Source organism: Camarhynchus parvulus, chromosome 2, assembly GCF_901933205.1.
Source record: "Camarhynchus parvulus chromosome 2, STF_HiC, whole genome shotgun sequence".
NCBI classification, from domain to species: domain Eukaryota; kingdom Metazoa; phylum Chordata; class Aves; order Passeriformes; family Thraupidae; genus Camarhynchus; species Camarhynchus parvulus.
The window spans coordinates 29,496,387-29,522,476 of NC_044572.1; the positions used below are offsets into that span (position 1 = coordinate 29,496,387).

Genomic DNA, 26,090 nt, shown 5'->3' on the forward strand with positions numbered 1-26,090 from the left:
ACTTCTTTTAGGCAACAGGGAAGATGTAAGACCGAAAACTAAACTAAAAGCATCACAATGAAATGCAGGTGAACAACCTGGCTGAATTCCTCAAAATCTGTCCTGGATTTTTGGTGCCAAATGTGAAGGGGATTCCCTGTAGTACATATATATTTTAAGATACTATTGTAAATCAATCTTTTGATATTTGTACATAAAACTAATTAGAGGAGATTCAACAGGGCATGTATTTTTCCCCAAGTCACTACTATCCTTTTTTTATTTGAGCTAGAAATGGAAAACGTTTTCTAAGAAAATTACTTAATTTGGTAAAGATCATACAAATATATTTTTCCATATATTGTGTTAATACCTTACTCTGTTCTAGTTCTAGATAAACTTAAAACAGCTGTAAAAGGAGAAGCACCTCTAGACTGCTCTTCCTAGATTGCTATCAGAGAAGAGGAGCCAAAAAACTGCAGATAGCAAACCAGTGAGGGTCAGGTAACTGACCTTTAACTGAATTTCACAACTTTGTGGTAAATATATTCAGAGATCTTACATTTACAAACACATCTGGAAGTCAACACTCTGAACCTACCTACTCACATCTGACAGTGCACTTAAATAGAGATGGAGTTTGAAAGCAGTATTCCACATTACCCACTGTGCAACTGAAAAACCTATGCTACTCAAAGCACTAATTCAAATGGACAGTTTCTTTCCAAGGAATGCATGTTTGACTGTTGTTTTTCCCCACACTGTTGCTGCATAAAGGTCACAACTGTATAAAATACACAGGCATGGGATCATGATCCCAGGCAGAGTCAGCCAAAAGGAATTCCATTCCCAGCTTTGTGAATGACTTGCAACATGAGTAACAAAATTATTTTCTCTTCTTCGTTCATCAGTACAATGGTACTTACCTTCACCAGGCTATGGGAATTGATTATGGATATGTTAATATTTAGAAAGCATCATAAGCTGCATCCATTCCTACAAAAATCTATCCTACAGTAGCTTGACTAGGTTTTTCAGGACAACGATTATCTGTCTTTTTTATTTGTTTGTACAGTTCCCAGAACAATAGGGTCTTAATCCTTGACTTGGACAGCTAGACACCATTGAAACATAAATTATTAGGAAACAATATGAGTTGAGAGATTTTAGCAAAGTGTTATACTTCCCAAGGGTCCAGGCACAGAGCATTAAAATGACCAGAATTTAGCCAAAGCAAAGGAAACTGGGGACAAGAAACCATAGCCTTGGTTGCTTCTAACAACTTTGGTGGCTTGTTCTTGAAAGAGCAGGGATACAAAAAAGAAGACTGATGGAATGCATATGTGAGAAAAACACTTTATTCAGAGGAGCATAGGAACTGCAAATATAGTTGTCTTTTGAGTGAGCCATTTAGGACAAGAGCTTTTTATGTATTTGCCAGCTCTACCGTATTTGCAAATTATAAACAAACATGGTAGAAAAACAAACATGGGTTGTTTGGGGGTTGGGGGGGAAGACGGTTGCAAGAAACAGCACATAAACATGGAATTTGCCAAAAGATACACACATCAAACAGGGTTGTATAACCAACAGTAGCAGTGGTCTCTTGAGATGTGTTCTTATGCACATAGAGGATACATTTCTTATGAGTATACCCACTACATTCAAGGTAGAATCTCAGAAGTGTCAGCTGTATGTCATATACTAAGAAGAACCCCCTGCCTCCTGTCAGAAGCAAAAAAGTTGAAGCCAGTCCAATCACTTGAGTAGCTCTTGATTTTAGATAGTCCTTCATCTTCAGCATTTAATATCTTCAAGTATCAAGCATGAAGGGTATGACATAGAATTTGTGCCAACATTTCTAAGGAAAACAATTACTGAACAATTAAGTAACAGCTTCTTCATTGCCTATCCTCACATTTTTCTGTTGTTAGTGACTTCTAAGCTTTGTACTCTCTGAAAGTGAGTATCAGAAACTCGGGCTTGTTTAGAATTGAAAGACTGATGGGAAGCATGACTGTCAGCATGAACATGAAAAATAATTGCTTCCAAGTGACAAATGAAGAAATGCTCTGCTTCCAGTCAGTCTGCAAGATACCTGGACAGGCAATTTCCACAAGGTGATGAATGAAAAGGAAGCAGTGCTGAGACGAAAGGCTGGAATGTGTCCAGTAAACTGTGAATGCAGGGTGGGGCAAATGAAAGCAGTCTTCAGGGCAAATTAAGGCAAAAGAGTCAGGGTTTAATACATTACCCACAACTTTAATTTTCCTGAATAAAGTTAATTTCAAAGTAATATATTAGGAAAAAATAAAAAAGTTACACCAGAGACAAGTAAACATTATTTTTAGCCACTAATCAAAGTATGCATAATACACATGCAACAAGAAACAGAATAAACATTTACCTAGATGTAGGAAGTTATATTATCTCAGTATTTCAGAACAGCCTATATCCCACTAAATTACTATAAAATGTCATTATTACACTATGCATCCAAAACCCTTTGATACTCTCAGTTAACAACACTTTATACAGACACCTAACTTGAAACATATAAAACCACTCATTTAAGTAATTTATTTAATGCACAGTAGTGTCTTTCCAGCCATTTAGACCTATCATCCCCTCTTGTTTTTAAAAGTTAACTAATCAAAAATTTGAATAAATTAGAATGATAAGGTGTCCTGGTTTCTCCTGTCAACCCATGACATAAGGCATTTTTAAAAGACTCAGAATAGGCATACACTTTGATGTAATCTGAAATAGATTCTGAAGCTCTATTCTCAAAAGAAGAGAAATAAAGTTACCTTTTTCTTTTTTTAACTAGAGTAAATGCAAAAAAGGTCTTAGAAAGCCTTAATATCTTACCTGTTGGTATGCTTCATAGATTATATCAAACAAGAAAGCCTGAGGCATTTCACTTGCTCTGTACCTGGCACGTTCCAGTGAGTGGTCCAAGCAGCCATCAGCAGCAGAGGCAATAACAGTAGAAACTAAAGGACGAATTGCTCCTGCTGCCTGTGGAACAAAACACAATGAGAGACCTAAATGTTATCAATGTTCATTTATACCACAAAGCTTTAGTCAAAAATGCTTGAAAATTGGGTTTTTTCCTTCTTTATCGTTTCTATTTGTCATAATCTCTAAGTCATGCTGCTTAGTCTGTCTGAGACTTTCAAGATTAATGTAGCAATAGAAGACTGTATAAGAACACTTCAAGGGACAATTTAGCAAAAAAAGAAAGAAATCATAAGCCCTTCATAAACATCTAAGATGTTCATTCTTCAGACTTTCTTCTCTATACACTGTAGGCAGTTTCTTTAAAGACAGGTCTAGGCCTATTCAGAGAGCAATCAGCAGCAGACACAGCTGAGAAGTCTTGACAATCCACAACACCTACTGCTTTCACAGATCTCAACTTGATCTAAACAGATCTGAATTGATCAGAACTAAGCTGCAAGAAAAGTTTCAGAAATTGAGCTTGTTCCTCTGTGCTGAACCCTGTGAAATACTGAGTAATCACACCTACCAGTGAAATCAGAGGGAACACAGCAGATATATCTGCAAGTACTCAACATCCAGCAGCACAGTGCTGCAGAACAGATATTTAAATGCTTATATTTAAGTTGGCTTAGGTTTGAAACCAGTTAAACATATACCTTTGATTTTTTCATCAATATATAGTATTAAAGATCTGTAGCATCTCTGAAACAGAACTCTTCTACGTGGCTTTGGGCATTTTGATAGCAGAAAGTTACCCACACTTCATCTGTAACTTATCAAATGCTCACGTGCTTTGGATGTAGCTTAAGACACTTGGGACGAGAGTGGTCCATAAAATAATGAAGAATGCAATGGCTTACCAAGTCACGGGGCAAAAAAGCATGTTCTCCATCAATGCTAACCACTGAGAACTGCATCTTCACACTATACTGCTTATTATGAATTTTTAAGACGAATAAAAAAAGAATAATTGATGCTGTTTCAAAATATGTGGAATTACCCAACATCTTAAAACAGTATACCTAGAAAATCATTCCCAGGGGTGAATTCTGACACTTTTACTGCAGACACAGATTTTCTGAGGTTTAGTGAATTTTGACACAGAAAAATATAGGTCCCTTATTACAAATGACCAATTTTACTTACCATTGTTGGCAAATCCTACCCTAACACAAGTCTTGTCCATTCTTAGAAGATTTCTGACCTCAGATAATCATAAAATGGCAGAAGAAGACAAAAAAGGTTTTGCAATCTCAGAAGAGAAAGAACAAGTCCTCTTCCCTCCCCCTTTTACACTTCTAAACAATAAAACAAAGGCAAATGCAGTTAGCATGTTGAGCACTTTATGAGCTCCACACTACAGTTTCTCAGTTCATTTTTTTACAGAATTAATACAGAGATGTGAACCAATTTCTCATGCCCAAAGAGTTCTGATATGCATAATCAACCAGGGCAGGGTGAAGGAAGAGTCAAGATTCAAAAGATAGATGTGAGAAGAGAAATATCTGAACTACTTTCTCAAAATCTGAAAAGCACTTTTCCTTTCTAATACATGGAAAGAGATACCAATACAAAAGCTACACAGAGCAAAACACTATCATCCAAAGACAAAATGTGGTACAGAAAGGTCAGTAAAAAGCAGGCAATCACATTAGAACTGTCTGTAAAGAATCTCAAGAAGTCATCTAGGCCACCTTTCTGTCCTAGCCAGGATGAATTTTATTTCTCTAATAGAAAAGGCAACTGAGAAAACTAAACACCACTATAATTTTAGTAATATGTCAGTGTATTAAATGAGGTGTAAATTTAACAGATGTACTTAGAGCAAAAGCTGTGCATAGCAGAAGTAGAGACTAAATTATCTGCAACTTGTCCCCTCTCTATTTCCTATGATTCAAGGACATGGATTATTACATCTATATCCCAGCTGCTGGGCATTTGGACTATGTTATTTTGCTCTGCTGTCATATTTTAATTGGTCATACACACATACACATAAAATTATAAAATTAGAAGGTCATGGGAAAAGAGAGAGAGCCGCATGCTACCCACAGTTTTTCTGTAATTAGCTATATATTTGAATTTTTTTTTTCTGGAACAGTTACCATTCTAGAAAGCCATTTAGCAAAAGGGGGTTCCTTAGGCTGATCCAATATTTTATTACAGTTTTTAACAATCCTGTCATGTTACATTTTCAGCATAAAACAGGCTGCAAGAATACAATGTGACTTGCGTAATCAAATCTCACAAGTGAAACATGCACTCTGAGGAACAAAAACCAAACTGCAATTCTAAATAAAATTGAATACTCCGAATTATGTTCTTAAAAGAACTCTGAAACACATTGTTTTCTTGCCATCTGGTTTATTGCACAATAAAAAATTATGAATATCTGTATTGGTATCTTTGTGACAATACTGAACCACAACTCCTGCTCTGCTGAGGCCTAGCTCTTCCAAACAATTCAGAATGACCTAATTTCTACTAAATCCAAATGCAATATTTTTTTAAAACTCTGCAATTAACTTCTCAAGTAATTGAAAGCTTCACGGCACTTAACATTTAACAAGTGCATTTTTTAAACAACTAGAGTTTTATTTTACAATACCCCATAACTGAGTCCAGCGCAGCAGGGTGAGTTTTTCCCCCTGCAGCAGGTCCACTCCGACTATACCTGACACTGATTGAAAACATGAAATTTAATACAAAGAATAAGATTCATGGCTGACTTCTGATCATGCAAAGGAGAGAAATTCTGTGTATGCAGAAAGAGGATAATAAGTAGTCATTTGATTTAAAAAGAAAGCCCTAATTTTTACTCCAGAAAAGGACAACTCAGTCCGTGACTGAAAGCAGAATGGAGAGCTCTGGTACTTAGCAAAGCCAAGAAGTTTCAACTGCTCAGAAAAGCTTCAGATGATAAGGAACTGCAGTCCAAAACCCCAGAAGCTGAGCTTGAGCATACTTAGTAAGTTGCAGCACTGAGTCAAAACCTTAAAATCCAGAGACAAGATACAGAAACTGATTCTGTCTTGTTCACTACTGGCTCGCTTTCCACAGGACCTTTCTCTGATTCACAAACACACACGAGGTCTCTCAACCAGATGATGTGACCCACCACAGGGCTGCATTTGCCACCTCACTGACACATAAATTACATTAATTCCTAAGGCCACTTTCAGACTGTGTGAAATTGGGACCAAGCAAGCGAAAACACTGGCCTGTGGCCCTGCACTGTTTTCATAAGGCACAAGAGAGCTGAGTCCCAAACACAGGAAACTTTGCATCTGCAGTACTGCTGGCAACATCCCTGAGCTGGTATAAGCCAACAGAGCTGCCAAACCCATGCTGGCTTACACAGACCTCACCACTCATGCTTCTGCTTCCAAAACTGGCTTATTGCATCTTCATTCATGGTCTAGGCATAACATTTGGCATGGGAAATCAAAAGAATTGAGCTGTGAGTTTTGTCTTATATACAGGTCAAAGAGGAGCGTGCTTTTAAGATGTATGGCTCATTCTGCAGTACTTCTTTCTGGTTAGCACAAACCTTCCCCCCACTCTGAAAAGCACAAAGCCTTTCCGAATTCCACCTAGCAGCCTTGCAATGAACTGAATGGGGAATTTAGGAATTTAAGGCAGGGCTATAAACTACATTTTTTCATTCAGAAACTTAAATATTAGGGCACAGTAGGGACAATATTACAATAAGGCAGTATTGTAGCTAAAGGGACTTTTGTCCCTGATAATTGTGGGGTGTAAGTGAAGAACACAATCATTCAGCTAGTCCACATCGATTCAGTTACAACAGCAAGCATTTTAATCTTTGCAAAGGATTCCCATGTTGGGTTTTGCAGTTATAAACCAGGTTCAACTGCTTTTTCAATGCCTATTTATGGAAATAAAAAATTATTTCCATATTAGCAAAAGAGAGGATATATTGAGCTTCAAGTATTTGAATTTTATTTGTTCTAATTTCAGAAGTATTGACTTGCTCTTTATGTCAAGAATGCACAAGTATTTGGCCTGGCTCTCAGATGAGGACTTGAGTTCGGACATGAACTTAAAAATTAACAAAACAAAGAAAACCTATCCTCATTTAATATTATAAGTACTTGCTAAAGCCACTGTAGTTCTAAAAGTCTTTTTTGCACTTTGAATTACCATAGCACAAAATACAAATCCTGTGAGTCTAAAGCAAGTGCCTGGGTCTTATACTGACATTTCCCTCCTCAAGAGTACTTGTCTTCCAATTTCTAATAATTTTAAGCCAGACCTCAAGTAGGTTTGCTTTCAAAATCCTATCAAAAATGCATCACATGCCCTTCCTGAAGGTGAAGTGGATAGTTAAACTGGATTTCTTTAAATGTCCACTTTACAACCTTCAAGCCACCCTACTTCAAACACATTCAAGTACTAACCTTGGCATGTCCAGGAAATGCATTTCTTTTCCTCATTTTTGCATGTTTTGTTAAATAAATCAGTTAAAGTATCTAAATATGAGTGACCAAGCTCTTAAAATACTGTTTCATAGCATAACAGACATTGAAACAAATACCACTAACTGGTTATTTTTCTTTTGCAAATAAAATATTGGAAGAAAAAACAACCTTCTAAACTATAACTTCCTTAAAGCCATGCTAAAATGTCCTAAGAATGCAGAATTCTATCAATTTCAGGGGAAGGGACAGACTTCTGTCCCTCAGAGGCAAGCTCATCCATTGATCTGGTGAAACTGAACCCACTTCCAGATGCTTTTAGAAACAACAGGCGTCTCTTATGACTCATTTTAAACTGCACAAATAAAAAACATTTATAAAAAGGTTCTGAGTCTTGTGTTAATTTTTTTGCATAATTGCCTAAACCATAACATGCATTCAAGAATTAAAGATTCAATGGTGACTGAAAAAAGGTAGAGAATTAAGTGCATGAGGAAGGTCAGTATAACAAGGCACCACAAGTGTTTCTAGTGGATCCAAGGTGTACTAACCCACCTTTTCACTAAACAGTAACATATTGTTCTCAGTTTATCATACTTCCACTCTAACAAGATGTTGTTTAGATGTGTGTATTCAGTGAATCCATAACCAGGGTGAGCTTTAAGTTCACACAGCACAATCAGTTCAAGGACTGCTGAATCCAAAAAGTATTAATGACATCTTTTATTACAAAATTAAATACGAATTTTTAGATCACAGAAGCTGACACACAGCATAACAATTTGGCTAACATAACGCAGTACAGCTTACTTTGACTGAAAATTCATAAATAATTAAAATCCTCATTTTATTTATAATAAGGTTATATTGGGTAGTAAAATCCAAACAGAACCCATTAAAATTTTCATAAGGATTAGGGAGGGAGATGGAACTTTTATCACAAGCAACAAATTATCCAGTTTACAGATATCCAAAACACAGCGCAGTATTCACCAGGGACCAACACTCCCCACTTACAGCACAACACACCAAGAACAAGTTATCATAGAGCCAAAAGCTCCAAAAGAGCATGAAAACCAACACACATCACTGATTTGGTCATTTTGGGTAGTCAGCGCTGAAACAGAACAATGGTAAATAGCTGCAAATCTCAACAAGTTGAATGACATGGACTAGGAATAAAAAAAAAAGTTGTAGTGGCACAAAATCCTTACAAAAAATGTCAGAACTACAATTCCTTTTGTTTTAGAACAGTGTGGTAACAACTCCAGACAACAACAGATCCTCCACTCTGGCCTACTAAAACAAAAGTATGCAATGTCTTTGGCATACTTACCTTGTCCCCAGTAAGCCCCAAGTACTAACACAGACCCACAAAGTCCACTCACACAGCCAGCCTGGAACCCTCAACTTCAAGAGTGGGAATGACAGCTTACAACTTTACAGAGTCCAGTCATAAATGAGCAAAGCCTTCCATCTCTCTAACATGACTTCTTTTCACTTTTTAATTACACCAACAATACTTTTCTTCATTCATAGCCTCTGCCCACCCTGAAATTAATTTTCCCTACGCTATCTTCTCAGCTGTCTAGTAGCATTAAGTAAGTGTATATTTTATGTTTTATTTCATTAATATTTAAATCATCCCAACTAACAATTCAATATTTTAATATTACTTAGGAATAGGCCTGAGACATAGAAAAACAAGCCTTTGAGTGCTAAGTTTAAAAGAATGTTCCTATTCTTAAGCTTTTACATGTTTTCTCAATATTCATATTTATAAATTTTAATTCTTTATTCAGACTTGTTTTCAACTCTGACAAGCATAACAGAACTGAAGCAAGACTCACAAATAATTTAGCCACCCTGCCTCAGAAAATAAATTTGGCTTGCATATATACACTGAAAATAGAAGTACATTAGAAATACATTTTCATAATTTCAAAGCAGCTAACTTCTTTGAAACTGTATGCTAGAGATGGTGGGGCTTGTCACACTTAGCAGGGCAACTATATCCATCTTGGAACACCATTAAAGTCAGTTTTAAAACTGTGAACTTGGTAAACATACGAGCAATTTTATCTTGCTTTGCCGTGAAGACAAGGATTGCATTAGGACACTGGTGAACTACGTAACAATAACAATCAATGTTAATTTAGACAAGCTAGGTATCTAACAGTTTACAAATATGTCCTGGAATGGTTTTTGTTGGGTGAAAGACTGTTTATATGTTTCCAAACACTACCATCTCATAAGGATTTCAGTCTAAATTAGGTCTGGCAATGAACCAGCAAAAGAAGCTCAGAATAACTATGATTAATTTCTTCTCATTTTTTTCCATCAAACTGTTTCCACATGTTACTACAGGGAGAGTATTCTTTTACAGAGATCAAACTACTTTCCAGGAAGGGCATTCATAGCCATCTACAGTATGAAAAAAAATACAGAAATAAACACAGTATCTCTGATACATGAAACAGGTAGGAACCTGCACTTCTATTCAGACATTTGCATTCAAACTAATTGTATCTACAGTAATCAACATACTTCAGACACACTCAGTAATTACCATTTAAGTTAGAAGAATTGTCTCTACTGAAAGATTTCCAATTTCAAATTTTTCAAATAGAACCTTCAAAGCAAAATTCAAAAAGTTAATTATAAGATTAAAATATTTCACATATTTAAGAGGATGTTCTTTTCAGATTCCTTCTATATCTAATAAAACAAAGGCATATAACCTTTTTTTGTAAAATAAAGCAATTAGAGAATTACTTCTAATAAACATTTAAGGTATATCATTAAAATACCATATTTTAACCTTATCTTCTTACGTTTCTTTTTTTCGCTTTTCATTTTCTGTATTTTGTATCCAGCTCTTATCTAGGGCTACATCTTTTTTTTCCTATAATCAAAATTCTTAATCTATGAGAAGTTTTATGATTCCAGTGCAGAGATGGAAGATTTAGGGTATTTCCTCTTCCAATCTATAGAAATCCTAGCAAAACAACTCTATTTCAAGGGACAAGATGGAGGCAGAAACAAAGTCATGACACAAGCCATAAACCACCACGCCTATACAGAAGTGCAGTTGAAAACAACTGCTCAACCACGCGAGCAAAGTTTTCTAAACTTAGATGTGAACACTTGTTCAAGCCCAAACTAGCCAAGCTTCCAAACTGAACTAATACAAGCCTGCACATAGTCCTCAGAGTTCATAACCTCATTCTGCAGCCAGAACCCACCTACTTTCTGGATAGCAAGGCAAGGCAGCAGCTTGGTTGCATGGTTTCAACTCAAACCTGTCACCATCTGGCCCCATAACTCATTCTGGAAATGTTGTGTCCAAAAGACCCCCCAAGCCAGCTGTACGCTTCTCTTGAAGGACCAGATACAGCATGGAGTCAGTCAGGACTACAGGACAAGCAAGATGACTCAGTGAAGAACAGTGCACCACAATAAAGGTAGTGGTGCTCTCATTAGCATGCAGAAACATAAATTTGAGTCCAGGGCATAGCATACTTTCACCCACACTCACACCCAGACTCTCCCATGTAGCATAGACATAACTTAGGTGACTGTGCTGTGGTGGGGCCAGGATTCCTTCTACTGACAAACAAGCACAATCTGCAACCTGGGCTGTGTATCCATTAGAAATTAAGTCTGAAGAAAAACGATTACCTTCTTTCTGCAAGGGTATCTTCTTTAACAGAAAGAGTAATTCTTAAATTAACTTATTTTGAATTTTGTTGGGGAAAAGAAAAAACCAAAAGACAAAATTCATAATCCTTATGGCTATGGCATGTTTGAGTCTCATTTGTGAGCACTAGAATTTCCTTTATGTAGGCAGTATCACCAGCCAGTGCAATTTCAGCTAACTTGACACATTTGCACTGGCAGCTTTTAATTGCCCAAGGACAGAACTGGTTGAAATGTTAAACAAGCCTAGTCTTACACAGATATTAAACCAAATCATCAGCCAGACAACAAGAAGGTTAATTAGAACACATGTAAGGAGTTTTGAACACTAGGAAAAAAAGGCTTGTATGCTAAACTTCACCTAATTTCCTTAAAGTCTGTTTACCCAGCTGGCTAAAAGCAACAGTCAAACTCACTAAAATTGGGCACATGTTAATCTTAAACCAACACCAGGAAGGAAGAAGTTATAATTGTGTTTATTCCTAGCTGAAAGAGAGGGGATGTTTAATCAGAAATTTAATATACACTTTGATCCAATGTTAATGAGCTGACACTATGTTGTACATTGAAATGACTTCAAAGACATAGGATGCCTTAAACAAATGTAATGTATATTTATGACACTGTTTAGAAGAAGAAAATATTTCTTCTAATGAGGTCACCTTTATCAGAATATACATCTGAGTAATTGGTGATAGCACATGTACATCAAGACATGTCAGAGCCCCAATTAGCTAGAGCAAACTAAGAAAGATAACAGCAACTGTTGCTCAAAGATTAGGATTGCACATGTTCTTTTTTACTTTACATAATTTCTGTTCTTTTGTATTTAAAGCATTTACTTCTAAGCATCAGTAAATATTGTTTTGGCCTGATCAACCACATGCTAAATTCTAAATGTTATTCTGTGGAACAAATAAGATTTATCAGAGAAAATAGAAAATATTCCCCTCAAAAAGACAGAATAATAGGAATACATAATTTTTTTTTAAAATATTATAGATATTTAAAGCAGAGGAAAGAAGCAGAACTAGTGTATAACAGGCTACAATTTTTCAACACACAGCACTGAAAACAAGCTCAAAAATGTACCATAAGTGGAAAAGAAGAAAACTAAGTACATATGCACTAAGGAAAAGGGAAGAGTGGTGCTGCAAACAATGATGCAACAGTTATGTGAACATTTGATTTCATATCAAAATTGGATTTTTTTTTAAACAGACTGAAAGTAAGTCATAAGAATGTCATTTATGTTGTTCTTGTATCATGAATTACTGACAAATTTTTAAAACAATAAAGCATAAAATACAAAAGTTCACAGGATTAAACCAATAGATACATTTTTAATGTGTCATACAAATTACATAGCATTTCTTCTAGTGCATTCTTTATCTGTGCATTCCTTGTGAGAATCCAAGAATGGTCAAGGAAGTTAGTGTTTTCCATTGATACAATAGCACAGTACATTACATAAAATACTTTTTGTCACATTATTAGCCAAAAAAAGGTCTTACTGCCTTAGTCAACATATTTAATTTTTTCTTTTAGTCACAGTGCATTAACTGAAAATGTTTAACAACATGCTCTCACTTAATAAGTGTTTTTTCTTCTAGATAATTTTTTTTTAATATTTTAAAGTTTGGCATAGAGTCTCTATAACGTTACTAACAATTTATATTAAGTATATGATATCCACCACACATGGCATCCCTCACCTAAAGAGCAGCACATGATAGTGCAGAGTTTCAAGATTCTTGTGACCTATTTATTCTTTTCAGTTGTCAGCAATAGTTGTACATTAAACACAATCACAATGGATTCCATAAGATGTATAATTCGGCCTAAGCAATTCAAATATTTCAAAGCAAATCACATGGCCAGTAACCTTCCATCAGTTTTCAATATTTTTTGAAGCATTTTAAATCATACTTACAGCTTTACATTTTGGCATTCATTCAACATAACTGACAATAAGATAAGCTACCAGCACTTTATTGTCTTAACTTGTGCTATACTGCAAATCTAGGTGGCAAAACTTAAACAAAACATATGCTCTAAAAATTAATGAAACACAAATTCAATAATTTTGCCACTAAAATTAACAAGACTGTTTATTTTATTTTGACTGCACAGTATTACCTTGCACTTAACAAGTAATGAAGCACAACTTACAGTCAGCAAGATATCTTTCATATCCCAAATACTGATTTACATTGCTAAAAGCAATCAGTGAGCATGCACTCTGCCACCAAGGATTTTGCATATTACAGTAATCAATATAAGGACAAGTTAGCACTTATATTCAGTGGAGCAGAAATCTTGATGCAACTGCCACAGGAGTTAAAATTTTTTTTAGGGAGTTTATACTTTAAGAAGGTATTTTACCTCCAGACAGCGTGCATCATTACAAAATCAACATCATTATGTGAAGGATACTGATCCACTGCATATCATTTAACACATGATTTGCATCATTTTACGTAGAAGAAAAAAAAGCTCAACATGTTGTAGGAAGACTCTTGCACAATTTAATCAACCAAATGCAAAACTGCAATGTTTAATTAACAACTCTTTTCCCACGCATACAGTCCTGAGCAACCAAACCCCACGGGCACTAAAGTTTGTGGTCACACAGTGCCCTCAGCAACTCTGCACATGCTTATCAAATGTCTTTGCCTCATGAACTTGCTCAGCTGCTTCTCTTAGAACTTCTTGTGCCTCTCCTTGCAGCAAACCTTGGATTCAAGTTTCTTTCCCTTACAATCCACTAAATTCAAAATTTCAAATCACCTCTTTATGCAGGCTTCATCTAACACTTTCTGTTACCAAGGGCCTTATAATATGGATCTATTACTACACCTTGCCATGTCAATTTGGCTCAAATAGTGACTTTAATATATGTATGTGTGGATTTGATACCTCACAAATTCTCTCCTACATGCTCCAGGGCTCCTCAAGGCAATTTTAGTTCTTTCTGTACTACAGCCCACTGACTTCTTGGAAACAGGAGGATAAGCACAGAACCAGTCCAGCAAACTATTACAGCATATGAAACAGGCCAAGTTGGCTTTCAGAAGCTCCACCTAACCTGCAGGGCTGGTGTTGTCCTTGCCACAACCACCTAGATTACAAACTCAGCCATAATGCAGCTGAGAACATATCTGCTTCAAAACTCAAGATAATCTTTCTTTTCAATGCAATATTTGGTGAAAAGGAGTAACATTTACATGCCTAATCTTTAGTAAGAGAAGTATAGCTAAGAACATCTTCCACATCTTGGCGTGTAGGAGTTGCTAAAATGATCCAGGGCCCTTATTCAGGTTCTCACAGATGCTGGACAAGATAAGATTTCCCTTATTTTAAGAAACTATTCTTTAAACCTTTTATCTGCTGCAGGAAGGGGAAATCTGAGTGCTAAATAGACTTATCTTTGCTAAAGGCTGCTTCATTTCCCAAATGTAATATTGTTTTCTCAGATAAAGCATACAGATTTTAACCAGCCTCAAATAAACAGCAGTACCATATATGTTGTTTCTCTAAATTTAAAGGGGGTACATTTTATAGACATTACAAAAAAAATGACCCAAACAACCACTTAAGTACAGGAAACTATGCTCAGAATTTATTTTCAGAATAAACTAACCCCATTAAAAAAAAAAATGTGCATAGACTTCCAGAAACTAAAAAGTGGTGGATTAAGCCAACTTTTAGAAATACTGGTTGTGTTAGTACTAGGCTGGTTCTATTAGTACAACACACAAATGATGCCAAGAAAAAAGGGAGACTGTAATTTGAGTTTCTGCCTATGATTTATGTATTTCAGTTGGGTGAGTTGCATCCTTTGTAATAAATGTGATTAATTATCTAAAGCACTTAAATTGAAACTGGGAAATGACAGAGATGTTTTTCCCCTACCAATGCCCTCCCACCATCAAACATTACATCTTGGTAGGACTAAGACTACAAGTATTTACTAACAATGCATTAGTTCTCCATTCAACAAGGAAAACAATTAACAACTCGTCTGAGAAGGTTTTAATTTCTATGGGACCAAAAATGCCATAAGCTATGGAAACATCACTATGCTTTCAATAGTTATCCATTACAGGCATTGTATACCTGTTTTTTGTACAGCAGCAAAACCACACTTCATTTCTTCACACATTCAGGGCTGCTAAGGAACTCCTGATCTTTACAATAATGTAGAATCATAAAATAGTTTGTCTTGCAAGGAGCCTTCAAGGGTCATGTAGTCCAACCCTGCTGCAATGAGCGCAGATGTCTTAAACTGTGAGTGAGATCAGGTTGCTCAGCCTTGTTCAGCTGGACTTGGACTGTTTCAAGGGACGGGGCATCTGTCATCTCTTTAGAAAAACTCTTCCTGTGTTTCACCACCTCCCTGCAAAAAAATATTTGTCTCTATCTAGTCTGAATCTACTCTTTTTTAGTTTAAAATAATTACCACTTGTCCTATTTCAACAGACCCTGCTACACAGTTTGTCACCACCTTTCATATAAGCCCCCTTCAAGTACTCAGAGGCCACAATAAGGTCTCTCTGGAGCTCTTTTGTCCAGGCTAATCAACCCTAAGTCTCTCAGCCTTTCATTGTAGGAGATCAATCTATCTGATCATTTCTGTGGCCCTCTGGTGGACCTGCTCCAATAGGTCCACATCTTTCTTGGGCTGATAGCCCCAGTGCCAGATGCAGTACACCAGATGGGTTCCCATGAAAGTTGAGTAGAGGCACATAAACACCTCCCTGGACCTGCTGGCCACAACTCTCCTGGCCCAGAACACAGGAGGCTTTCTGGCTGTAAGTGCATACTGTCAGCTCATGACCAGCTTTTCATGCACAAGTACCCACTTTTATGAAATGTCCCCTCAGTCCTTTCATTCCTCAGCCTTTACTGATCAGGAGCTGGCACTTGGCCATGTTGAACCTCAATGTTCACACAGGACCACTGTTGAGCTTGTCCAGGTCCCTGTGCATGACATCCACCCCTCAGGCATATCAACCACACCACTCACCTTGGTGTCATCTATCCATTTGCTCAGGGTGCATCTGATGCCAATGTGTCTGCATCAATGATGAAGGTATGTAAGAGTACTGGTCCCAGCAGGAACCCCCAGGGACACCACTTGTCACTCATCTAGAGCTAGACATTGAGGCGTTAACCATTACTCTCTGAATGCAGCCATCCAACCAATTCCTCCTCCACTGAACAGTCCGCCCATCAAATCATTCTCCAATTTTAAGAGAAGGAGATTGTGGACGACTGTGTCAAAGGCCTTAGAGAAGACCAGAGAGGCAACATCCATAGCTCTTCCTTGTGCCACTGATGTAGTCACTCCATCATGGAAGGCCACTAAGCTGGGGGACTAGGACTTGCCCTTGGTAAAGCCATAATGGCATTCTCTAATCCCCTTCCTGTCCTCCATGTGTTTCAGTAGGCTAAGAGCATGTAGGTCTTTAAATGCTATTTTATTCTTAAATTGATGAGTAACACCCCTACAATTCATTAATAATTATTTTTACACTGATGTTAGTCACTCTCCTAAAGTACAAAACTCATTCCATTGATGTCAAGATGGTAATAGTAGTATGTCATCAGTTCTTAATTCTGTTTTTGCACAGGGGTCTGATAGGACAGTGAGAGCACTGCAAAGCACTAAGCATACAATGAAAGCAGAACTTCTGAGAACACAGGGTAACTTCAGATGACCCAGTGTATAAATATGAATCAAAAACAATCTTGTCACTGACGCAGCCTTTGCAGCTGGCTAAAATCAGTCTTTGAATATAACAAAGAGGACAAAGACCACGTGTAAAAATATTCTATATATGGCAAATCCATAGGAGATAAGAAAACAAAAAGATGTAAGAGCAAAAGTGCAAAGAAAGGTCAGAGGGGGCAAAACCACTCCAGCATTCTGTCCCCATTCAAGTGCACTACACCAGATAATCTTATTTATCCACCCAAATCTTCCTTTACTGTCAGTGAAGAAAAAGAGGTGGTGTTTGGTTTGCCACCCACTATGTTTTGCTAATGTAACTCAGCAACCATAGATAGCAAATTCAGGGGGTGAAACAGGATCCACAAGGGTCCATGTTTTCTGCTCCAGCCTTCTGCTACAGTAAGAGTGAGGAACAGACTGAGCACAATACATAGTGTTTTCTGTCTGGGGGTATTACCTTCACCAACTGCCTCTGAGTAGGAGTCCATGAGACTGAGTAGCACTGCACAGCTGTATTGGCATGTAAGCTTTGCTCAGGTCATTGCTAAAGCTCAGAATAAAGTAATGATGTTAGACAGCTTCCAGAAACCAGCTTTTAAGAATGCCATTTTAACTTAGTCCTTTCAACATAACATATTGTATTTTCAAATCTAGTTTATGTTAACCAGAGAAAAAAAAAAGTCTTTGGATGTGCCTACTTTTTGTAAACTCTCAATAGCAGAACTGACAAGTTCCCCCCCACCTTCCTGATTTCTTTTTCATGTAAGCATTTTTCATTTTAGTTTTGTTTAAAATGCAATGTTGGCAATGAGATACTGCTAGAGGCTTTGGACTGATGCCTTCTGAAGCTTCCACTTTTCCCAACTTTTACTGGCTGCAAAGAATTTGTTTCTAGAAACATATAATTTTAATTGCAAAATTACCCCAAAAACATAAATGGAATTTAATTGCTTACAAAGTAATATTTTGACATAATCAAGGAGTTGTTTGGGGGTTTAAGGCATAATTTATTAGTTCTGGTTAAGGTACACATTTTTATTCCCACAGGCAAATAACAAACCGATTAGTAAGTGTAATAAAGCAGTTTATTTGTCTGACAATTGGCAGCTAGAAGCGAATAACTTACTTGATCAATTGCCATTTTAAAGAACATTAAAGCTTCTCATAATTATGTTATCTATATGGTATGCAGACATATAACAATACAGCATTACCCCTATTAACATAAGTCATTTAATGTGATGTTTCTGCCAGATTTTGTACCTTTCTACATAATGCAAGAGGAAGTAATTACTTTTTGTACTGAAAGATTGAAGAACTGACATCCTTTTAGATATGCAAAGAATTTGACCACAGGAAGAACTAAACATGATAGCTGCTCTCGATCAATTTTTTTCTGATATTCAAAAACATGCACACCAGTTTTGAGAAAGTCACAGCTTTCCATTTAGTTCCTCAGAATTCTGCAGTTCTCAAGTGGAAATAGCCACCTGTCTCTGGGAAGGTCGTTTTCCAACTTGTCACATAAAATGAAATTCTCCTTGTGTTCCTTAATTCAACTACTTTGTCACATAATATCAATAGCAGGCAGCTTTTAGAGACTTTGAGCACACATCTCTCTGATGGCCCAGCCTCGCTGAAGGCAAGGGATCTCAGCCAAAACAGAAAGCCACCACACACATTTCAGTCAAATGTTATGCAATGGAATAGACCCTTATACATGTACACAATCACCTCTTGAGATCAAATGACACTTCAGTGATCCAGGTTAGGAAATATTTACTGGTCAGAAGTTCAGAAAAACTAGAATATTGACTTGAGAAGGTCCATGGAGACTGCCTTGGTTCCCCCTACTTTTTTACTTTAAATACCTTACATTCAATTAAAAAGAAAACCAGGAGTAAATATTATACTAAATTCACAAAACTTTCAAGAAAAATTGAACAAGTTAAATTCAAATGAGATATGATATACCTTAACATGCAAAGACAACACAAACACATTCAGAAAAGTTATTCTCATTTCAAGCCAAAACCAGTACAATTAACTGCATTCTTCTACCACACTCAAACAATTACATTTAAAACTGATTTACAAAGAGGATTTAATTTGAAGTCTTTGACAGAGAATCAATTCTGAAATGCTATTGTTTGCTATTCGAGAAAGGTCAAAAATCTTTTTAAAATTCTAACAGAATTTAAGTTTTAATTACTGGAAATCTATGTTCTAGATCACTGAAAACTACAGCGCAGAGTTTCTCTTTTATTGCCATTTCTTATCAAGTCTATCTAAAAAACCACAGGCCTACTAAGGAGAGGCTCAATATATTAGATTTGCGACACAATATTCTGAGAGACTTGATGTAATTTGATTTTCATAAAGATACTTAAGGCATCAATAATAAATATTTTAACAAGCTATATATTCCTCTTCTACACTATGAAGGTGTAGGAGCACTAAGGAAACACCGCAGTTCATTCTCTGGACTCATTATTCCACTGTCCAAGTTGTGAACCACCTGCCAACTATTTTTTACCACATTTTCTGGAGAAGACAAGCAGTGGTACATTTTCCTAGTTTTCTAGTACCCAAACAATCTGCTGTCACTAATGACTTCTACCTCAAACCATGTCCTTGAAGCAGGGAAGCATTATGCATCTCATTAATGGAGAATTCAGGAACAAATTAAAGACAATTAAATTTTGCAAACAAGTCTGTGGCTAAGTCATGATTTCTTACATCTCTGACTTGGGCAGTTCATCTAACAGTTCCTCTTGTTGCTAGTGCATACCTCTCTATCTCTTTGCATAACACAGCTTCTTACCAGCTCTTCTCCTTCATATATCTTACTTTGTCAGAAATTTTTTTGGTTTCTGTGAGTAATCCCAGTCCTCAGATGCAGTGTTAAACAGGAGACTATCCAACCTACAGCTGGAGGCTTCCTACATCCTCTGTTTTCCAGCAGTCTGCAATGCTTACACGTTCTAGAACAATTTAGCATTAATACAGAGACAGCTCTTTTGCTGTTTATTCAGGATTTGCATACAAGCTTGAGATGAAAGCACAAAGTCTGCAGAAGTACTGCAAGTCAACCAATGCAGTACACACACTCTTTGGCTACTATTAGTAAACACTAACAGAACCGCTTTAGCATTTAGAGATAATTCTGCATGGAAAAAGGGGTAAACTATCATTACATAACCTACCTTTCAACTAACAAATTGCTGATTGATTCAATTGCTTACTGACAGTCTCCATGGCAACAATTATTCCCTGTACCAAATAATACCTGCAGCATTTAAAAATGTCAACCTCCCCCACCTGACCTCTCTGCATAATAGGGAATCTGGATCTGTTCTACTTTCAAAAAAAAACTCATCACACATTAATAAAATCACTAGAAAATTCCTGATTTATCAATCATGATTTTAAGCTGTACAGTATAAAGCACATTAGAGAGTTCCATTGCTGTATGGTACATACCCCATGTTCTTTAGCAGCCATAACCACTTTTGAAACAATATCTTCTTCAACAAAAGGCCTCACAGCATCATGGATAATCACTACTTCTGGCTTCTGAAGCAAATGGCTGGAAAATTCATTCTCTGCAAACACTTTCAGTCCATTGAATATTGACCGGTGACGGGTTATTCCACCTTCCACTACTGTAACTCTTTTGTGGCCATATTTTTCAATGATAGTCTTCATTGTTTCAATATTTTCAGGAGAGACCACCACAATAATGTCAGATATCCAACTTATCCTAGAAAAATCAGTACAAAACCAGAAAAAGCAGACATGAATGACTAAATGAAAGTGGAGATATGTGAAACAAAGAAATTCATAACAATAAAAAAATCAAGATGGCTAAATAAAGCACTTCTCAATATACCCAAGTCCATGTTTTGGAACTCCACTCCTTAAAGGAGAGCTATAACAAAAGATTTATACCAGTGACACTGGAGTTCTGGGAAGGGACTTGCTTCCAACCACTTTGGAGAGGGGCACATTCTGATAACTCTTCAAAAGCCTTGAAAGCATTTCTTATTCCAGCATCATTCTTAACTTCAAATAGAACTCCTAAATCAAACAGGGAGAGTTTTCTAATCAGTTTCTAACAAACTGGTAAATCCTGCGGCCTGGAATATTCCATGTTCCAGTGAAGGACAGTGTACAAGGGAATAAGACAATCAAGAAAAAGTCTGAAACAAGGATCACTATCAAGACAGGCATGAGCAGTATTTGACAGAATGGTAATGAATGAAAACTGTAACACTTTAATATTGACAGGAAACATTACACTGGATGTTTGAAAAAAAATATATATATATTTATAAACACAAAGGTTTCTCCTGTAGAAAGCTAGGAAAATGTAAAAACATAGCTGTGCTAGTCAATAATAACATATCAAAAACATATTTTTAGAGATCTCCAAGATTTTACTGTTGGCATCAGTCCTGCTCTAGAACTGAAGGGTTGTGTGGGAGGAAGTGAATGACCCACAGACCACAAGATTAACACAAATCACAACTGAAGCTAGGTTGAAATCATATGTCTGTCAAAGTATCTAGGAATACAAATTCTAGTAATATGTGGCTTACTGTAATTCAAAATAACAGATATATCACAATTCAAATCCATTGCAGTGTCCTATTTTCTAAATACATAGAGAACATTAAACAAAGTAATTGTGTTCCCTTTCTGTGTCCCCACAGATGGGAGAAGAGTGTTTTAGCATGTCAGACAAGAAACTCATCAAATGAGCAATGATTAAAAGAAAAATTACTATGTTAAAATTACCCATGTGTAGCTTACACACCCAACTAGGGAGAAAGAGAGACAAGGACAATACACTGACTAAAACTAGTAAAGCTACTGGAACTCATATTGCAGACACAAGAAGAATGAAGGTACTAAGAACTAAATATTTGCAGTTAGAAAAATAAAAGTATGAAATTCGCAGTTCAGAAATACACAGGCTCAATGTACTGATTTCTGCAATGACACATGAGAAGACATTGCCTGGGAACCATTCTTACTTCAAAAGCAAAATTAATCTGTGTTACAAAGCAGTTGCCTAGAACTACGTGAAACAACAGAGCATCTTCCACCTTATTAATGGGGGTGGGGGTTGTAATTCATAATACTGCACGGAAAACTGTTTCAATTAATCATAAAAGAACTATTTAAAATAAAGTTCTATTAGCATTCTTCAAAAGAAAAATACTTGTCCTTATGTTCATTTTACTATTAGCAAAGGCAGAAAATACAGCCAAACCAACATATCCTCAGCATTCTTTAAGTATTGAAGTTGACCAAAAGTAAAATCTGGAATCATGCGGTTTCAAGTTTCATTTCAACTTGTCACTCACCACAGGTCCATCAAAAGGTTTAAAAATCTCTCCTACGATTTCTGGCATACTCTTATATTTAACTACAAAACACAGCACTTCCGTATGACTTCAATTTGGAACTAGGGCAAACTAATTGAATTCATCTCAGTTATTATTTTAAATACAGAGTCAGTCATTTAAGAAAGCAAAATTCAGAAAGAGCTGTTTCACACTTAATTGAGAAAAAGAGCTCTGCATTTCGATTTGCAGAAAGACTGTAGCCTTACACAGCATCCAGAAACTGGACAGTCTGCACAGTTACTGTGACTGTGTCAGAAGAGCACTGACATTGGCCTTTCTGGAGTCAAAGGAAACAGATTATGAGGCAACTGGGTAGCACACAGCATCCTCTGAGAAGCAGGGAGGAGAACACAAGTACTGGCCAGCCTGTGATAAATCTCTGCACAGAGGGGGTGGAATGGCTCAAGGCCTCCAGTGGTGCAATACACCAAAAGTGACAGGATGCGGTCACAGCTCCACCCTGTGTCTGCATAAACACATTTGTAAACTTGAGTATGTCCTCCTTAAACTCATTCTGGACCCACATTCTATAATTAGAGCTGGGATTTAGGGATGTAACATATTCATATAAGAGCATAAAGGTATCCTCCAGATTGAATACATACAGAACAGCTTGGGGTTTGTCCCACTAAAACTCATGAAAAGTACTAATCCAGCAAAGTATGTTACAATTTAATGATTGAGAGCTGTGCACCACTCAGGTTGCTAGCTCTTCTGAAGATCTGCTTATGGAACTGTTGCAAAATGTTTTAAAGAAGTAGAAAGAAATAGTATACACTCAATCTGGCAATAAATGAATCCTTTTTCCCTCCCTTAATTTGCCACATCCTTTCCTTCAGAAACATTTCACACTAAAATAACAATCTCTGCGTAGATTTCAGTTTACTGGATTTTCCAGTCTACTGCTCAAATCAGTTTAACAACACCATTTCAAACACCATTTCAATTTCATAACTGCAATATTGGATCAAGCTTCAGAAAGAATCAGCATGACCCATGAAAAAGATCACAATGCTGTACTCCAAAGTGCTTCAACAACACACAAGTCTATTGCTTCCATACAACACAGGCTGTGGTTCTAAAGTGGAAAATCAAGTCTGACCAAATGCCCAGTTACAATCACTTTACCACTGCCTTGGGAGGACCCCAATACTAGCAGAAAGCAAACAGTGAAGCAGAAAGGACTATATGTTTCTTTCCTGCAGCTATCCTTCTCCTCATCGCCTACATATAGACTTACTGCCTAGTAAAATATAGTATTGTTCCAGTAAATTTCAAACAGAAGTGCACACTTAACAGTAGCTGAGCCAGAACTGAAACTAGGGGAGCTCATTAACTCTGCAGCAGATTAAGCTATTCCTTCAAAACACAGGCTGCAGAGGAAATGAACCAAGGCCACTTTGAAACTGTATCACCTAAATGGCATGCTGAGGTAAAAAATGTGACCCAGATTTAACCCTCTACCACTTGACTCCCATAGAAACCAGCGCTGAAATCTGATATAAGACTAAAATACCCATATTCAATCTCTTACAACTCTTACACTGCCACTAAAAACTCTTCATATAACCTACTGAGACCAGAAAACCAAGCCCAGAACCAGGCAGTCACTGCTGAGATGGCTTTAGCAGTGTTAGACAGGAACTTGCACTGTCACAGAAACTTTCAGAGGTGCAAGATAAATCATTGCATTACTTTTGCTAACCTTATTAAAAGCCAAATGAGAAAAAGAAGCATCAAGAACAAAATCCATTTGCCAAATGCAAATGTAACTTCCTTTTGCTCCATAAAAGCTTTGTTATGAATTTATTGATATATGAAAAAACATATTCGTACAAATGTATCTCTTACAGTATAAAAATAGAAGCAGGAAGCTTTTACAGTAGAATAAGAAAGTTTGGAGGATCTCATGTACAGAAACCGCTCAATTTTTTCCAGAAATAAAATGCTCCTTAAGAGTCAGACATGATAAAAAAGATACCTCCATAAAATTTGCTGTAACTAATTTTTGCTCATAAGCTATTTAAAAAAAAAAAGCTAATGACAACTGGCCAGAAAGAAGTATCAGAGTAGATCCATTTAACAAAACTGTAATTGTGTGACCTGTAGAGCCAGTGAATATGCATCAGTCAATGGAGAAAAACACTTGGCAAATAACTATGCAAGACACTTCCAAAGAGGTGCTTCTTTGGGACCTTGCCCAGGGGATTTTAAAATACCTCCCTCTGTTTTAAGATACTACAATAAAGAAAACAAAGCTGACTGAAACCTTTATGGAAAATTTTAATTCTGACAGTGAAGATATGAGCTCTGCTTTCCTCTTTTATAACCACTCATTGTACTTGCAACAACTGGTGAAATATGAGCACAGCAAGAACCACAACTACTTTAAAATCAATCTTTACCTTAGGTTTTTTTCCTCCCTACAGATCAGTAAAATATGCATGCATGTGTGCATACAGAGCTAGGATTCCTCCCTGCCTCAGAAAAAGAATTGAAAAGGTTCCATTCTAATAAACACACACCAAAAAGAAATCAAATTAAGAAAAACTTTGCTAGTTGTTATAGAAGCAAAAACAAGGAATGCCATTCTAAATCAGTGGAACTTGTTGCAAAAGCCTTGCACAGTTCAACAAAAGCAGGAACAAATTCAATGGGAAAAAGAGACATTTAAGTTTTCTAAGGCATTTTAATTTTAGCCTGAAGGTAGGGCCTGACCTTCCTATCAGTGCCACTGCAGTGATAATTAAAACTAACAATTTCTTTTTTCCCTAGTTTTGTTCATCTCCTCTTCCTCAGAGTATCATCTGTGATTATTATTGGCAGGCCAATGTTCTACATGTTATTATCCTACACAACAGGATGCAGTGCTTCTTCATTCATGTCTGCTCTTGTCTCAGCTGCCCATTTTTCCCACATTGATATTTAAAAGTTTCACTACTTTCAGCTGAACAGCATAAAAATATTCTTCTACTGATCTTTAAAAAGCATATGCAACGAGAGCTGCACACCCTTGAACTGCTCGTGTATTTGTCTATACACTGCTACCTCTTTTCTAGATTTAAAAAAGCTCCAAAATAATCACACCAGCTGAGATGTCCAATTCAACAAAAGTTATTACAGGCTAATGAGTCAATGACCCATTCAGTTACATCAGGTAAACAACAAAACTAAGATATGGTATCAAGCTAAACACAAAATCTGTCATTTCTGGGTAGATTATATGATAAGCTACAGTTCCTCAATATTACATGCTTGTGCTTACATATGCACAAAGTAAGAACAAGGTATATCCTTCACAGTTTCAGAGCCAGAAGTAAAAGTGTTGAGATGAAAATGAAAGCCATCCCAAGCTTTGGAGTGCATCTGTTCCAGCTGCTCATACGCATCTATACCAATCAACACTCCAATTCAGCAGAGGTGGCAGGAAGCTCTGCCTGACAGAGCACTGGCAGGGGTTATTGAGCTTCTGAGCAAAAGCACCAAGTTGTTACTGTCACAATCAACTTGGCTGAACTGCACAGCAAGAAATCAACCTAATTTTTTGCATCTTCAGGACAAATATAATACTGCTGCTCAAAGTATGGCTATTTTCTCAGAGCTTATTGGCAGTACAAATAAAGATTTTTTTTAGATGCATAACATTTCCTTCCCAAACCTCACTCTGTTCTCTTTTCCAGGTCTCCAATACACTGAGTGAGGATATAATTCTTCTCTGTAGATTCCCATGACATTTTGGCAGAAATTACAGCTGTGGCAAGCTTTGGATTGGATGCTTTGTACTGATGTGCTTAGCTTTGCAACTGGCTGCTGTTG

General features: G+C 36.7%; 1 protein-coding gene across 4 annotated transcripts in view; it reads right to left on the reverse strand.

The window, feature by feature from the left end:
* CRPPA (CDP-L-ribitol pyrophosphorylase A) overlaps positions 1 to 26,090 on the reverse strand; it is a 106,994-nt gene that overhangs the window by 79,304 nt on the left and 1,600 nt on the right. For all 4 annotated transcript variants that reach the window (XM_030971170.1, XM_030971169.1, XM_030971172.1 and 1 more), the window contains exons 2-3: positions 20,344 to 20,623; positions 2,851 to 3,000 (exon numbers count right to left, since the gene is read on the reverse strand). In XM_030971170.1, the coding sequence (XP_030827030.1) occupies positions 2,851 to 3,000; positions 20,344 to 20,623 (430 nt within the window). The remainder of the gene's footprint in view (positions 1 to 2,850; positions 3,001 to 20,343; positions 20,624 to 26,090) is intronic.